At 44.9% G+C, this 17,401-nt stretch overlaps 2 protein-coding genes across 4 annotated transcripts in view; one reads left to right on the top strand and one right to left on the bottom strand.

Moving 5' to 3' along the window:
- TCEANC2 (transcription elongation factor A N-terminal and central domain containing 2) lies at window positions 1–6,809 on the bottom strand. The gene is made up of 4 exons (XM_019531468.1): window positions 6,685–6,809; window positions 5,293–5,434; window positions 3,032–3,225; window positions 1–1,119 (listed from the first exon to the last, which is right to left on the bottom strand). Exons 1-4 carry the CDS (start codon window positions 6,784–6,786, stop codon window positions 928–930), a joined length of 630 nt encoding a protein of 209 aa, XP_019387013.1. The 5' UTR covers window positions 6,787–6,809; the 3' UTR covers window positions 1–927.
- A 167-nt stretch (window positions 6,810–6,976) lies between these two features.
- TMEM59 (transmembrane protein 59) overlaps window positions 6,977–17,401 on the top strand; it is a 14,921-nt gene continuing 4,496 nt past the window's right edge. The window contains exons 1-6 of one of the 3 annotated variants that reach the window (XM_019531463.1): window positions 6,977–7,168; window positions 11,833–11,938; window positions 14,317–14,411; window positions 14,598–14,750; window positions 15,082–15,151; window positions 15,528–15,613. In XM_019531463.1, the coding sequence (XP_019387008.1) occupies window positions 6,992–7,168; window positions 11,833–11,938; window positions 14,317–14,411; window positions 14,598–14,750; window positions 15,082–15,151; window positions 15,528–15,613 (687 nt within the window). In that variant the 5' untranslated portion in view covers window positions 6,977–6,991. Of the gene's footprint in view, window positions 7,169–11,832; window positions 11,939–14,316; window positions 14,412–14,597; window positions 14,751–15,081; window positions 15,152–15,524; window positions 15,614–17,401 lie in introns of all 3 variants that reach the window. The other 2 variants (XM_019531464.1, XM_019531462.1) reach the window with 2 other exon arrangements.

Here is a 17,401-nt window from a genome sequence, read left to right as displayed (position 1 = left end):
GGTTTGTTTTTTTTAAGAAAACCCACAGTTTATTGTTGAAGAGTTGATTCATATAATTGCTCTGATTTCTTTGTTCCTTTTGAGGAAAACAGCTTTTATATAAGGAATATTTACTTTCCTAGTTAATTATATTTAGCGAATGTATTACAAATTTTCCTGTCAGTTCATGAAAGACAAGGCTTCTTGTGTAAATCAGGAATGAGATATTAATGGCAATGATGAGCTACTCTTTAGAATACACAGCAGAGGGGCATTTTGTCTAGCAAACGCAGCACAATGCAAGCTGGTTCGCCTGAAAGCCACAACATTCAGATACATGACGTTTGGGGACCCAGTGCATTGCTGGCCATCCAGCTCTAGGGATGGTGTTTCGAGTTCTCCAGCCTGTAGAATGGAGTGAAAACAAGCCACTTTGCATTGCTAAGCTGTCAGCCTTGGTAGTACCTGCATATTTAGAGGTCTCAGTACTAACAAATGAAGCTGGTCAGTGCTTTCTGCAGGTATAGCTCCTTCTCAGAAGCTCCACTAATTATACTGTGGCTCTTGTCTGGAGAGAGGCAAGTCAGATTCGGATGTGAAATAAACAGTGGCCTAAGTGACATGTAGGTGAGGCACCTTGAGCTGTGCAGCTGAAGAGGTAGGCACACAGCAGGAAAAGTAATTGCAGGAAGGAAATAAGTTTGCTCTTCCCGCTGCAACCTCACCCATTTTTGGACCCTCAGATTTACACCAACCCAGAGGCGTAACTTACAGCATCACCTCCGCCCCCACTGGATTTGCCCCACATGGCTTCTGGTACATTGTACGTATAGAGTGGGATAGAGGGACTAACTTTACCAGCATCATTGCATGCCTCAAAACTGAAAGGATTCCTAAATCCAGCCTGTGACGCAGGCAGGTGAATTGCGCATTCTGCACTGGGCCCCCTCAGCACTTCTTATGGCTTTCTACAAAGGTGGCGACTGGGAGCGTGCCAGTTCTGACTTGTACCCTGATGTCAGGTTTGTGCTTTAACGTGAAGATGAGGGCTCGCACTGTCCTGCGATATGGTGCGCTAATGAGACGGGATGAGAGATGAAACGCTTCTCGCTCAATATTTTCAGCCAGCGGGTGATCAATCTGAAAACAGCAAAGTATAAAATTAGATCCTTGCCTTTAATAAGGAGACCAGTAGATTGAAATTGGAGTTTGGTGCTTTTCAGAGTTTCTTCATTAATCAGCTCAAGTTCAAGGAAATCTACTTCCCATCACAAGCGAAACAGGAAGGGCAATTTAATTCCACCCTCGCAATTAAGGAACCATGCAATGCGGTTAGTAGCAGAGAGCTCGTTCTCATGTCCAGCTGGGTGGCAGTACTTTGCCATCACAAAAGACACCTAATCTGCAACCAGCTTTGCAGTTATCAACTACTCTGCGCTGTCCCCATAAAGCTCACATTTGACCTCTCTGATATAAGGCACCTTGGACGCTATTTCAGACTGCAATTTAACAGCAATTCTAAGATGCTCCAAGCACTTGGCATCTCTGCCTGGTGCTATAAAGGGAAATGCAGGCTTTTTGTGTGGAAGGAGGTGTAATTAAGAATGCAGAAAGGGATTTGCTAAATGCTAATTATATAGTTATTACTTCAACACACGCCAAAACCTGTAATTTGGCACAGCCTGGAAATCTGGAAAAAGAAAGGAAGGAATGAATGAAATGGCCGCTGCCCACCACAAAAGGGATTTCATTTACTTTTGCCATTAGTCATAGAGAAGCTCCATGTTTCACAGGGGAGACTCCAGATGTTTGGAGCACTGTTCACCCCAACTGCTGGTCTCATCCCTTTTATTCGTACTGCTCCTCAGCCCCCCTCAGTCACACCTGTCCTTGTTCCTCCTCTTCTCACCTTCCTTTGGTCCACTGAGACCTGGACTGTCCCCCATTCCTAGGTCCCTCTCACCATGGTCCTTACACATAACTCTCTCATTCCCTTTGCCGCCCTTCAGTTGCTGGTCTCCCTACTTTTCCCTTGCCTGCCTATCTACTCCATTCACCCTGCAGATGGCAAAACTGCAGTAGGAAGAGTCATGTCGAGGGGACCAGCATTTTCAAATACTGTTCTTTGCAGGTAAATCCTGTTGCAATTTTAGCCTCTGCCCATCACTAGCCAGTTTTGGGATGATATTCATTGCCTTCACATGTCATGGCAGAGGGGAGATTTCAGCCACTGACTATTCTCTATTCAGATTCTATCACCAGGTTCCTCTGGCCAGAACACAGAGACCTGGTTTAAACCAGCAACCTGCAAAGAAAAAGCTGAGTACTGCATGATCAGTCCTTTGCAGCACCCAGTCGCTGTGGAACATTCCCATGATGAGTGGCCCACTGTTGTTATTTGAGAACAGGGAAGAGCTTCTTTCTAACACACCACGAACTCCATAGCCACCCTGAGAGGACAGGTTACTCTCAAGACTTAACAGACACTTTTTATTTATTTTTAACTTTACTTATTTTTTTTTAAACTTTGCTGTGTAACTGAGTGCCTACTGCTTGCCAGCTATTGAAAGAATAATTAATAAATAAATCAAAAGGATAATAATTATAGAGTTTAATATAATAGTCCTGTTGATCATTAAGCCTCACTGCCAGTCCTGTTTTTTGCTTAATGATACCTCAGGGATCTGGTATTTACCGCTCTTTATATATTATTGAGCTTTTTTCCATGTTTTTGCAATAAATTTTAATTTGCAAGCTCTTAATTACAGCACTATCAAACAACCCAAACATCTCAGTATAGCTTTCAGAGCTAAGAAATGTGAGAGGGAAGCTACACATCCTCCTAATTTCCTCTTTCCTCTATATAATCTCTATGTAATGGAACTGTCCCATGTGCTAACAGTGTGAACAACACTACAGGTTTCATTTTCAATTACATGATTTACCGAGAAAAAAAATTATCTCCTTTTGAAACAAAACTCCTTACAGAGCTCACTCCATCTCTCTAGCAATGCTAACTCCTCTTGGCTAGGAGAGCCAGCAGAAACATTACCTCTAGTTCCAGAGCTTCACACAGCAGCTTCCGGGCATTCTTCCTGAGAGTCTCTGTCTTGGGATCACTCCTGACTTCTATTGACGGCCTGTTTGCATGGTCTTTGATGAACGTCCGCCATTCGGTGAAAACTTCTTTTGCGAGCCTGGCTACCTCAGAGTCTGAATGCTTGCGCATCTTATTCACGGTGTGACCTGGGAAAAAGCAACAGGGTTGGTTCAGTTACAGACAGCAGGTAAGTGCAATACAGGCCAGGCAGCCCAAGTAGCTAGTGCATGTCGGCATCAAAACAGCAACAGCGAGCTATAAAACATTACCTCTAGTATTGTGAGGTACTAGAAAAACGCGCATTTGCCTATTTTAATGTACATTAGCTAAAGAGTATGGTTTTCTGCATAGATGTGCCCTAGGACACTTAGTTATCCATCTGGAAAATGTGGGTAATGCTTCCCCAGGTCACTGAGGTATAGTGAAGCGATTGGAAAATACATAGCTATACAGGTGCCCAGAGGTTGGTCAGTCTAAGCATAAAGCCTTCAGCATTAGCCTATACAAAATAGAAACAGTTTCTAAAAACCTTTTTAAGGAAATGGATACATCACATGATGCTTATGGTATTTTATTTTTTTTTAAACAAGTAAGTGTGAAAATGATGACTCGTATCCTAATGTTTTCCAGTCAGGATCGGGGACTCATGCCCACACCCAGAGTATTAGCCAAGGACTGTGCCACACACCTTCTGGGAGGGATATAACACTGAGCAGAAGGGGTGTCAAACATAAGGCCCATAGGCCAGGTCCTTTCCACAGAGCTGTTCTATCCAGGCTAGCAATGGGCTGCTGGGAGTCGAGGGTGTGGACAGGGAAGGTGTAGCCTGCCTCAGAGTCCAGGGCCCTTGGGCCTTGCTTGCTCTCCCACTGCCAACTGCTATGTCCACCAGGGCCCAATACAACTCTGGTCACCCTCCAGCTGCTTCTCCTGTCACCACTGCTGCAGCCTTATCTCTTCAGCTACCAGCCCTGTGCTGGAGTTGCCACATGCCCCATACCAAACCTAGAGCTGCAGCTGCGGCATGGGACATGCAGCAGCAGCTCCAGCTTTGGCATGGGCATGCAGTGAGACCCAGAGCAGTGCCACATGCCCCATGCCTGGTCTGAACCTGCCACTGCTGTAACATGCCCCAGGTTGGATCTGACCTGCAAGGAGCTCTATGATCTGGATTTAGCCTGGGCACATGGTGGGTTTGACACCCCTGCCCTACTGGATATTAACTGATACCACCATTGGCCAGAAGATGGCACCATTAGTCCTTGGCCTTAGTACAACAAAATCCTGTTCTCATCTATCATTAGGACAGACCTGGTAGACAGGTGAAGTGGGATAAAATCAGCAAATTACGTTACAGAATTTAGAAGCAGGGTACATCACCCCTCCTGCTCCAGGTACAGGATGCTACTGCATGAGGAGGAGCTCAGCCATCTCCCTGGCACTACCCTTCTGCCCCGCCAGTATGTCAGGAGGTGCTCTCCGCACTGGAGATGTTTCAAGATGAGGATGGAGTACTAGGGTAGCTGCTACAAATGAGCAAAACTATGGCAGCTGTTCCCAAACTATGACAGACTGCGCACCACCAATTTAAAATGGCACCACCAGCAAGTTTTTGTCAGATAAAGAAATCATAATAAATCTGTTAACAAATACCACTGACAGGTTGTCTGAGTACCCCTGGTAGTATGCATACCACAGATTGGGAACTGCTGCTCTATGTTCATGGCCCAGGCCTCCAGCAAATCCCAAGGACTCTTTTGAGTTTGCACATGGATCCCATATCTCAGTCTGCAGGAGAGCAACCCCCTATGCCTGCAGTCAAGAAAGTAGCAGAAGAAATCCCCACCGAGGTATCTACCACCTTACCCCTCCTCCCACAGGTTTTATCATGGAAGACAGTGATGCACAATTAATTATAAGTAGGCACCATCCAGATAATTGTGAATAATTAACTGCGAGTTGCTGCCACTCGGTAGCAGCTCTGCAGACTAAGTCCTGCAGACTGTGTGGCTACTACTAATAGGATTTTAATCAATGAAAAGCCAAAGGTTTAGGAACGTTATTAAAAAATATTCTCTCTCCGCCACCCTTTTTTTTCAGAGGTGTATCAACATTTCTGAACTACTCTCATCTGTAGAGAAAATACAACAAAGGACTCAGGTAAAGGACTCAAGTCAAGCTAATGTTCATCCTTTAAATTAAACAACACGTACCTATTTTTGTTGAAAGCAATACTTTCTTGGAAGGTAATTTCTTCTTTAATTCCGCCAAGACTTCGATCAGATTCTCCTTCGATTGACTGGGAAGCTCCAGCATAGATTTCCATCTTTTTATGTCTTCTATCACCACAACTCTCTGGGAAAAAGAAAAGTAATTAGGAACGTGGAATATTCTTATGGCAAATAAAGACATTGGCCTTCATCTCAGCTAATGGGGCTGTTATCGACACATGAATTATTGATCATGACATGAACCAGAGCACAGAAGATGTGATGGTCCAAAATGATGGGTAATTGCTTGAGAGCAGGTCCCTGTTGTAAATCAGGACAGAAGGATCTAGAAGGCAAAGTGCGATTCTTCATCTTATTCTGCCAAACGCGGGGCACTTAATAACCAGCGTCTCCGAGGAAAATAAAGAGTTATGCAAGAGTTCTGACAGGGGGAAGCCCATCGGACAAATGTCTCTGAAGACAGAGAGGATGAAGGGAGCCAGCTGGGCGAAGCAGCTAATTACAGGCCGCCCTCAACTTAAGGCATTTCAACCTGCAACAAATGGTGCTTGTGACATTTATAAAGGGACACCCTGTTTCGACTTTCTGACATCGGTTTCGACTTGACGACACTGGATCTGACGGCACGCCAGCGAACGAGTTTGCTGCAGCACCCATCTCTCTGAAGAGCGTCCGTCCAAACTTCTTTGGACGCTTTCTTTAAGAAAGCAGATGAGACTCCAGAGAAACCTGCAGCCAGGACTCCTGCAAAGATGCCAGCCAAGAGCCCTTCAAAACGTCCAGCAAAGTCGTCTTGAAGAAGCCCTTCCAAATCAACAGGATTGCTATTGACAATATAAATACATAGATTCATACAGTTACGGGGTGGGAGGGACCTTGCAGATCATCGGGTCGAGCCCCCCAAAATACATTCCTGTCACTATATATGATATTATTGAGTACAAAATTCTGGGTTATTTTTGGTGAAAATTGGGTACCAGGCCTCGGTTCAGGAACCAATTCCCCACTTATAATATCGTTTCCCGCAGGGAAATCAGCCCCGGGTGACGACGTTTCGACTTTGGACGTGGTCATCAGGAACCAACGGCGTCGAAAGTCGGAGGGCGGCCTGCATGTCCTCGTTATTAGCCGGGCAGCTGCAAGCAGAGCCCGAACATCGCTCACTTTGGTTTTAAAGACCAGGAAGGGCGGCAGGTTGCCCTCGCCAGTGGGCAATGGCGTGTCGCCACTGTTCGCACACTGGGGACCCGCTCGACCGTGTGGGACACGCTGCGAGACCCCGGCTGTGCCGGCCCCCAGACCCGTTTCTACCACTGTGTGGTGTCCCCCTCGCAGCCAGGCCATCCCGGGGGTCCCTGCACCCGCCCCCGGTACCTTGAGGGCCTCGAGCGTGGCCTGGCGGCAGGCGCCGGGGGCCGGGCATGGTTGGCGGGGGCCACCCTGCGCCCGGGGCCGCCGCGTCACGAAGCGGTCCATGGCCGCCTAGCAACGGCCCGGAAGTCGCCCCCTTCCCCTTGCCGCACGGCGCTGAAGCCCCGCCTCACTGATTCCGCCGGGAGCCGAGGGAACTGCGCCTCCCAGCAGGCCCCGCAAGAGGGAAGAGTGGGGCGTTCTCGCGAGACCCCGAGGGCAGGAAGCGGCGCTGTCAACATCCCCCTGCTCCCCGCAGCGCAGGGCCAAGATGGCGGCGCGGGCCGGGGGGCGGCTGTGGCGGTGGCTGCTGCTGCTCCTCGCGGGCTGCGGCGCGGGCTGGACGGCGCCCGCCGGCTCCTCCGAGGCCTTTGACTCGGTGCTGGGCAGCACGGCCTCGTGCCACCGCGCCTGCCAGCTTACCTACCCCCTGCACACCTACCCCAAGGTAGGGCCGCTCCCTCCGCCGCGTCCCGGCCCTGCTCAGCCCCGCCCAGCCCCGGGGCTGGGCCGATCCTCCCCCCTCCGTCGCCCAGGCCCTGCTGCTTGCAGCTCCCCCCTGGGCGGCCTGCCCCGCTTCTTTGTTTTGGTGGGGCTGCTCCAACCCCTTGTCTTGTCCTCAGTCCTCACCCCCCCACACACTCCCTCCAGTGTCTTCCCAAGCCACCCGCGCCCTGCTTTATTGCCTAGGCGTGAGGGACCTCGCAGGATCGCCGCGTTCGGCCCCAAAAGGAGGAAGTGCAGGGGCTGCCAGGACCACCGCGCTCCTCTCTTGCCTGTCCTGTGTGGCCTTTGCGGCCGCTCGCCTGCATTTGTGTCCTGTTGTGTCTCGCCCAGACATTGACTTGGACGCCCTCTCCTGCAAAAACGCAGCTTCTCGGGGAAGGGGAGGGGAGCTAAAGGCAGGCCGCTTTTTTTTAAAATCTGGTTGCGTGCGATGCGTTGAGGTGTCAATGGGCAGGTAGCCTCGTGTCCTGCATTTTCCCCCCTTTTCCTTCGAGAGGCTGTCTCGGCTTGATCAGGCGGCGCCATGTCTCATAGCTGGGGTTTTGGTTGTCACCATGTTGGTCTAAGGATATAGGCAGGCACATTTCTTTGGGTAGATGCAATATCTTTTTTTTTTTTTAAACCAAATGAATACAGGCAGCCCTCAGACTTACGCCACAATTGGTTCCTGAAAACTGCGTCTTAAGTCGAAATGTCATAACTCGGAACTGATTTTTCCCATAGGAAATGATGTTATAAATGTGGGGTTGGTTCCTGAACCAAGGCTCAGTACCCTATTTTCACCAAAAATAACCCAGATTTTTGTACTCTATCAATTATAGATGAATAATATAGCTATATTAATGTATTTATATTGTAAATAGCAATCCTATTGGTTTGGAAGGACTTCCTTGAGGTGACTTTGCTGGACTTTTTGAAGGGCTCTTGGTTGGACTTTTTGCAGGGCTCTTAGCTGGAGTCTTCTCAGGACGTCCTGGCTGCAGGGTTTTCTGGAGTCTCATCCGCTTTCTTAAAGAAAGAGTCCAAGGATGTTTGGATAGATGTTCTCCAGTGATATGGGCGACACAGCAAACTTGTTTGCTGGTGCGGCGCTGCGTCAGATCAAGCGTTGTAAAATCAAAACTGATGTCATAAAGTTGAAGCAGGGTGTCAGTTTATAAATGTTGTAACTCAGCGTTGGAAATCGAGGACTGCATGTAATTGGAAAAAAGTTTTTTGCAAGCTTTCCAGCACAATCACCTGCAGAGGGGTGATTGTGCCCAGAAGCTTGCGAAGAACTTTTTCTCCAGCTTCTCGGTCGGTCTAATAAAAGCTGTTGCACCTCCCCAAACAGCTTTGTTTGCCGCATCTTGTAGGCATTTGAAAAGGTGCAGAGCGGTATAACGTGTAATTGTGGTATGGCACTTGTTGCCACCTGATGTTGTGATGGTTTTTCAGTCAGAACTTCCTAGACCTTGAATGCTGGAGGCTGCAAATGAGGGGAACTGGGGGGGCTCAGATTGTACCCAGTTCACTCTGACTTTCAGCAGCCACTCTCTGCCCCAGTGTGGTGCAGGATACTGGACAAAATGGACCTATAGTCTGACCCAGTAAATGGCAATTCTTAGCTCTTGCATTAATGTCTTTGTTGATGAGAAGAAGAAGTTCTGAATCATGTCATGAATGTGGCACTTGAACATTGGAAGAGAAGTCTTAAAATTGGGAAATGAGCATCCCCACGACACTTCACCTGCTGCACTAGTTTTTGACAGCTTGTGCTGTATGAAAGCACACGCAGAAAAAGAGCAAAGAGGAATTATCATCCTTTGCCTTGAAGTCCAGTATCAGTTCAGGCCTTGGAGTTGTGAGCAGTCATTTGGATTTGCAAAACTTGTTACTCATTTCAAATCCTTGTCTGTCTTAATTTTGCTTAGTCTCTGCAGCCATGCAAAGGTTGAGCTTAGAATGGAAGGTGGACAGACACGAAGTGAATGTGGTGGTAGGAGCAAGGCAGGGTGCTTGGCAGTGTGGACCTTTTTTTTTTTATAAAAAAAGATAGGCATTTACATAACTTGGTTTTGTGAGTCAGTAACTTGTAAATACTTCAACAGAGTGGGAGCTGCAGGTACTTGTGTGGGCTAAAGGTTAAGTTTAGATACAAAATTACTCCCCGTGCTGAGGTATGATAGGAGTGGGGAAAAAAGGCCAGAGTTTAATCTTAAAATAATTCAATTCCAAAACAGTTTTTGCAAACCCACCCCAAATACTCTCTGTAGATCAAACATCCACTTCCTTTCCTGGAGCATAGTTTCCTTCTTGTGTGAGGGCTGTCAAGTTTGTTGGGTTTTGGTTTTTTGGGGTTTTTTTAAGTAGCCTTTGCTTTTATATTAATAACTCTTCAGGATCATCTGGTTTAAAAACAAAACAAAACAGTGGATGATGCGCAGTTTTGGTTCCTTTTCAGGTTGCCATCAAGTCCTTGTTACTCAGTCCATGGTCAGGACTTGTTCAAACTGCTACCAGGCTACCAATTTTGAAATAAGGCTGGTAGGAAAGATTTTTTATTTTATTTATTTTTTTTAAATATTCATGGTTTGGGTTAACTCATTAAAAAGGAAGATTTTTTTTTTTTTTTTTAATTTAAAGTTGTCAGGAAGATCCCTGTTTGCATGTTGTATGTGCCAAAGCCACTGCAGCATGACTTTCAACCTGCCACAGCAGATTTTTGTCAGAAAGGCTGTCAAGGTCATTAGAGTTTTGAAAAACAAACCTACTTTTAGACCTCTCTTCTCTTATGTTGTTGCATCTGAATTATACAGTACCAAGCTGCAGTTTATTTGCAGTGATTGTGTAGTTGGGTTGTATTTGCTCTGTTAGATTAAATTCAAAGTCCTTTTTTTTCCCCCTGTGAAGCAGATGGTAACAGTCATGAGGACAAATACAGTTCCAGTAGACTCAGTTCTTGAGTTCCTTTTAACAGATTCACATGATATCAAATGCAAGAGAGTGCTTTTTTTCTTTCTTTTTTAAGCTCTGCAGTCTGGGCTGTTCTATAGGCTTTGTTATTGCTTTCTTAGTTTCTAAACAACAGAGCTTTTAAAATACCAAGGAGAAAAGCACAGTTGAAAAGTACAGAAATCTAACTTAGGTGCAGTGTCTTGTGTGTATAGAACAATTCCAATTAGGGGAGAGGTTTTGGGGGTGTTTTTTTTTTTTTAACATTAGTGTTATATTGATAGACTTCCAAATATGGCTAGACCAATGTAGATTCCTCATAATAATATAGGTTTTCCCTTCCCTGCCAGGGAAGAAATGATATTCATGTCAACAATGCTATAGGATGGTATTAAAATAGTGCAGCTTTCATGTTTATGTAAACCCACAAATGAACTTATGCTTAAAGGCCTCATTCCTCTATTACATAGTGCTGCTAGTATTAAAACCATTTTCCCAAGAAAGTAATAATTTGTAGCACTCTTTTAAATAAGGAAGCATTGTCACGTTTAATATAGTAGCCTGCAGAGGGTCCAGTCCTGGTTGGGATACTGTAGAAAGAGTGAGAGATGGCCTATGGCTTGTGGAGCTTACAATCTAACTCTGTCTCCATCTTTCTTATTCTTCATATCTTATAGTTGTGTATAAATTTCTCTTAGATTCTTAGAGCTTCCAAGACTAAAGTATGAGCACCTCCAATCCTGTAATGGGTGGTGTCTTCACAGTGCCCTGTGAGATAGGAAAGTGCTCTTATCTCCATCTGACATACAGTGGTCCAGAAATGCAAAGTGACTTGCATAGATCACATAGTGTGCAGTGGAGCAGAGAGATGAGTTTAAGTCTTGGACTAGTGTCCTCACTGCTGAAACATCTTTTCCCTTGGTACCGTGTATAGAAGAAGTATTAGATATACTTAGACACTTGTTATATCTTGGTTCTTTAAGGATGCTGTTCCTGACAATACAATGATTATTAAATGTTTTCTGGCTCATTTGGCAAATAAGTGACCAGCTGTGAATTGGGAATAGTGCGCTACAAAATGTTCTGTTTGCTTATTTTGACAATTTTACCTTTGTTTCTATTGTATCCTAAATAAGTGGCCTGGTAAATTGTGTCAAAGTCATGCCATCTTCATTCTGACTCCAAGCTGTAACACTCTGCTACTAAATCTTTATGGAGAGAGGAGGAATGTCAGTTTCTTGTGTGGTTATGTGAAAGCTGATGGGGTCTGCTGGCCTTTAGCACCTGCTCTTTATTTTTAAAACCGTCATCCTTGTTACCAATGCATCTTAGCACATCTGGCTTTGGTGCTGTAAGGTGGCACGTGCAAAATAGGTCTCCTCAAGACTTGGTCTGCTTTGGAATAAAGAAATCCATGTGCTTGCAATAGAGCAATCAACATCAAAGTTACACAGTCCTGTTTAAAAAACTGTAATTTGCTTTTGTGTCAGACTCTACAGAGCTTGGTGTTTGTCCAGCTTCTGGTGTTCTTGGCAGAAGGTTTTACAAGGTGGCTTTTTTCTTTTTAGTATTCAGAAAAATAGTAATGTTTGCCTCTTAGTACTCTCTTCTTGGGTGGAGTATTAATAGTGATTTTCTTTGTCTGGCAACCCTTGCCTTGTAATTTCCCAGGAAGAGGAACTGTATGCTTGTCAGCGAGGCTGCAGACTGTTTTCCATTTGTCAGTTCGTGGATGATGGAATTGATTTGAATCGGACCAAATTGGAATGCGACTCCGGTAAGAATTCAATGCTTTCTCTCCGGAAGAGGTAATGTAAAGAGACATATTGGAAGAAGAGTGGAAATCCATAGGAAACTTGATTTGTTTCAGTTTGTATAAGTTTGATTGATAGAAAAACCTTTCAGAATTACTTAATATAAGGGCTTTTATGCTTCACTGCATATGTATAAAATGCAAAGGCCTTTCTAGCCAAGTGGAAACTCTTTGACTGGTACTTCAGTTTCCTAGTATGTCTTACATTTTCAGCTCACTTTCTGCATCTGATAATATTTATGTATTTATTTATTTATTTATGGCAGAATTGTTAAGTGGTGTAACCTTAGCAGTTTGTTTGACCATATGTAGAATGGTTAAACAAACCATACAGTTTTTCAAGGTCTCCCTGTTTAATTATTCCATGCAGTCTTGGTCATGCTTCAGAGAATCATAGAAAAATAGGGCTGGAAGGTGTTCTCAAGAGGGAGTCAATCTAATGTGCACATGCCCAGCCCACCCCGGCTCTCTCCTCTCCTGGCAGACTCGTCCCTCTCTTAGCCATCCCAGACAGACGTCTGTCTCAAAAAACATGAACGTCCTATGATGGAGATTCCACAGCCTCTCTAGGTATCTGTTCTGCTGACTAGCCACCCTCGTGGTTGGAAAGATTTTCTTAATATCTAATATAAATCTCCCTCCCTGCAATTTGAGCCTATTCCTTCTAAGCCTGTTGCCTGTAGACAAAAAAGAGTAATTGTTCCCCATGTTCTTTAACAATCTGTTGTGTATGTGTAGATTTATTAACTCCTTCCCCTCAAGTTTCCTTCTAGACTAACTTTGTTTTCCAGGCCTCTAACAACTTCTCTGCATAATATAGCTTTTATTTGTAAAGTGACACTTCAGCTGAAGGAAAAACAAGTCTGGGTATACCATACGCTATATCACTTTGTAAATTTTAGCTGAATGAAAACTATGTAGTCTGCTTACTGTGGGAAGAGAAAGAGGCTCTTGGCTGCTTTCTCTGGTTAACATGTAGCTAAAAGCCTGGGAGCTGAGCATGTCTTGTTTGAATTAAAAGGTGAAATATATTTGCATTTTATTGGTCTATTTTGGTTAGTCTATAAGATGCAACTCCACCCTTCCTTCTACTTGACTTAATCCTAATGCAGCTACCTACTCTCTTTGTTTGAATTAAAGCATTAGATGACAACAACTATTCAATATTACCGGTAGATCAGAGCACAAATGTTAGAAGTTAAAGCTATGAAAATACTTGTCTTGCACACTACCTAAAAAGCTAGTGTATTATTGCATAGTACTTGCAGCCAAGGATCTTTTGAGCAATTGATAAACATTTAAGCTCTGTATAAGGATGACTGAAAATGTGGCATCACCACACACAGCAGGATAGGTAGCAGTTCTCCCAGCATATTCCAGGTGCAACTAAGAGCCAACTCAGTACTGAAAAGGGGCTATGCCTTATCTATATGATGCACCGTCTTCCTTCAGCGTGCTAGTGGCCAGCTCTGAGAAGAGATGGGGTTGAGGAAAGGCATCTGGGTAAGAAAACTAGCATACAGAAATGCTAATTCAATTCAGAACTATTAAAGGTGGACTAAAGCTGTAGAGGAAAGAGTCTGCTGTATGCATATGTGATCCAGGGAGGCCTTGTCACTTGCCAAACCACACATGAAGACGCGTATCGTAAACAGGGGTGGTGCAGCAATAGCTTCAGCGTGGTGATGACTCTGCACAATTGCTTCCTCTCCTGTCCAGCTGCACTGCCCTGGAATACCACATCCTGCCTATTTTACATGCAGTCATGTATTAGATTGCATCTGTACACTTGACTGGTGGAGACTGTGCTTTGTGACACCCACTGGCTGATGTGCTCAGTCCAGTCTCGAGAGTCGGTTGATTCCTTCCAAGATCTCGGCTCAATCTCCCAGAACAAAATTCAGAATCTTCTAAACATGGGAGGGGAAAATCACATTAGACAAGGTTGGTCAAAACTCAGGCCCATAAATAGTTCCTTGTCTCATTCAGGGCCTGACCACTTAGCACACCAAGCCTCATCCTGCTGTGGAATTTGCTATTTCAGTCTTAGATGTTGCTGTTTTATTTTGGTTTTTGCCGTTCATCATTTTTGTTCTCAAGTGCTGTGCTAGACCCGCTGTTCTGTGCCTGTTTAGATTTGATCACTTGGCCCTTCTCAGTTCAGAGAACCAGTACCACAAGTGGCAGATTGCTGTGCTTCATTCTACAAGTGGGATAGGGGGAGCATTTAAAGCTGTCATTAGGTCCCTGACCCAGCTGTACTTGCACTTAAAACTGTTTTCTGTTTCTGACCAAGAAAACTTAAGTTATTTTCTAAATCCATTATTTTTTCTTCCTTGCAGCCTGTACTGAAGCATATTCCCAGTCTGATGAACAATATGCTTGCCATCTTGGGTGCCAGAATCAGCTACCATTTGCTGAGCTGAGACAAGAGCAAGTAAGCTTACATGTTTGTTGAATACCGCCTACTTATTTTCTGCTGATTGTTGAGTTTGATCAAACGTGTGTGAAAGGATGGAGAAATATCCTCTATAGACTAGAACCTGGTTTAAGAGAGCAGTGTTAAATTGCTTTTTACCTGTAAAAAGAAAAGTTGAGAACCAGATGGTGTTCTCTTTTACAGTTGATGTCCTTGATGCCAAGAATTCATCTTCTTTTCCCTCTGACGCTGGTGAGATCCATCTGGAGTGACATGATGGACTCAGCACAGAGCTTTATTACTTCCTCATGGACTTTCTACCTTCAAGCAGATGATGGCAAAATAGTTATATTCCAGGTGCATATTTTGCTGCTTCTTACAATTCATCTTACAATGTTTAAATGTCCTGGGTGCTGACTGTTGATCATCTGCTCCTATCAAACATGGAAGAATGAAACAGTTTCAAGAAGGAACTGCATGCTGAATTTTTGACAAGTTTGCATCTTTTTGTAGAGTTCTGAATTTGCAATGTGTACAGCAAAAATAAAACTTCACGAATGGCATATGCCTTTCCATTTATTCTGCAAATGTAAATGACTGTCATAGAGGGACAGCCTCACTTTTAAGGTAGATTGAAACTTTATGCCAAAAAAACAGGATATTTATAATTTTTTTCATGTTGTTTCAGTCAAAACCAGAAGTTCAGTATGTTCCACAAGCTGATCAGGAAACTGCAGAGCTGAAAGAATCTTCCTCTTGTAAGTTGGTTTGGGTTCTTAATGAATATTTGCAATTGTTCCCCTAACCTGCAAAAATATTGTCCAGCAGTATATGAAGCCAAGTCTTCTGCAAAGCTAAAATGTAAACATGGATATGTGCTTCCCTTAGGTTGGCCTGTTACCATTACCTTCTCTATATGGCATCTAAGTCCACAGTAAGGAACTATTCTTAAAACACTTTTGGATATGCACGCTTTGCAATGCCAGGAGTAAAGATTTCTAGCTAGAATCATTTTAAAGCTTCCTGCTACAGATCTGCCTCTATAGATAGGAACTGTTTGAGATAAGAGGCTTTTTAATTTATTTTGATTATTGCCTACGTAAGAAACCTGTCTGTTCCATTATGTTTCAGCAGATCCACAGTCAGGAGGTTCGCTGACCCGCGGCAGATTTTTTGAAGAGGAAGAAAATGATAGCTTTTTAAAGTGTCTTTCCGTGTATGTATCTTCTACCATGTAGACGCTTAAAGGGTAGGATGATTCTTTTTCTCTTGCACACATAGTACACCCTATCGTAGAATCTCCTCTGATAAAGGTCTGTCATATTCAGGCTACCTGTTTTTGGAAGCAAAGTTAAAGTTGAGATTCTGACTATGTAAGACAAAGACCATGTATTTGTAGCTTCCCAGAAGAAGGAATGTTAGCCTCAGGATATCTGGCTATTCAGTAGGGCTGTGCAAAATGGCACTGTTCCGTTCTGACTTCAGTTTCAAGGTCTGGCTAGAACAGTGTTTTGTATCGAATTTCATTTAGAGTCAGAACAACCTCACTGTTTCACTTCGTCAAGACAGTGAGGCTGTTTTGACGCTGTTTCAACGTTTCACCCAACCATCGGGCTGGGGAAACTCCCCATCCCCGCGCTAGCGATCTAGTGTGGGGGATGGGGAGGCAGCCCAGCTGGATGGACTTCTCATCACCAGTGCTATGGCCGAAATCTTTAGACTTTCAAAACGTTTCAACTAGCCTTGTTTTGAGGCTATTTTGATGTCCTTTGTTTCGCTTCGATTTTGCTGTTTCGACCTCAAAATGAGTTGAAACAGTGTCGAAGTGGCCAGCACAATTTCACACAGCCCTGCTATTCAGTTCATCCAAACTCTCCCTGCAATTTCAATTAAACATTACTTGCTTCCTCTCCCAAACCATTTATGGTATTGCTGTGCAATGTTAAACTAATGCTGCATTTCACTTTATTTCCCAACCGTGGATGAGATTAGGGATTAGCTATTGTAAAGTATTTGATACAGTCTCTCACCTCGTTCTCATTTAAAAAACTAGGGGACTGTGGTGTTGACACCTACACAGTTAGATGGGTCACTAACTGGCTGGAGGGCCGCGCCCAGAGAGTGGTGGTGGATGGGTCATTTTTGACCTGGAGGGATGTGGGCAGTGGGGTCCCCCACAGGGCTCGGTACTTGGGCCCTCACTGTTCAACATCTTCATCAGTGACTTGGATGAGGGGGTAAAAAGCTACTTGTTCAAATTTGCAGATGACATTAGGATGTGGGGGGATGTGGGCATGTTAGAAGGAAGGAATAGGCTGCAGTCGGACCTGGACAAGTTACAGGGGTGGGCGGATGAGAACAGGATGGGTTTCAACACTGACAAATGCAATGTGCTGCACCTGGGGAGGAAGAACCAGCACCATACCTACAGGCTGGGGAACTCCTCGTCAGTGCAGAGACAGAAAAGGATCTTGGAATCATTATTGATGCCAAAATGAACATGGGCCAACAGTCAGGAAGGCTAACTGCACCTCGTCACGCATCCACAGATGCATCTCGAGCAGGTCCAAGGAGGTGATCCTCCCTCTCTATGTGGCACTGGTCAGGCCACAGTTGGAGTACTGCGTCTAGTTCTGGGTGCCGCACTTCAGGGGGGATGTGAACAACATGGAGAGGGTCCAGAGGAGGCCACTGGCATGGTCAGGGGGCAGCAGGGCAGGCCCTACGAAGACAGGCTAAGGGACCTGAACCTGTTCAGCCTCCACAAGAGAAAGCCAAGGGGGGGATCTGGTGGCCTGTTACAAACTAGTCAGAGGGGACCAGCAGGCATTGGGGGAGTCTCTGTTCCCCCGAGCACTGCCAGGAGTGACTTAGGAATAACGGTCACAAGCTGGCAGAGGGCAGATTTTAGGCTAGACATCAGGAGGCGCGACTTCACGGTCAGGGCGGCTAGGATCTGGAACCAACTTCCAAGCGAAGTGGTGCTGGCTCCTACCCTGGGGGTCTTT

Source organism: Crocodylus porosus, unplaced genomic scaffold (genome assembly GCF_001723895.1).
Source record: "Crocodylus porosus isolate Cpor-Errol unplaced genomic scaffold, CroPor_comp1, whole genome shotgun sequence".
Lineage (NCBI taxonomy): Eukaryota > Metazoa > Chordata > Crocodylia > Crocodylidae > Crocodylus > Crocodylus porosus.
Note: the sequence above shows the minus strand (reverse complement) of the source record. Positions and strands in the feature narration are given on the sequence as shown.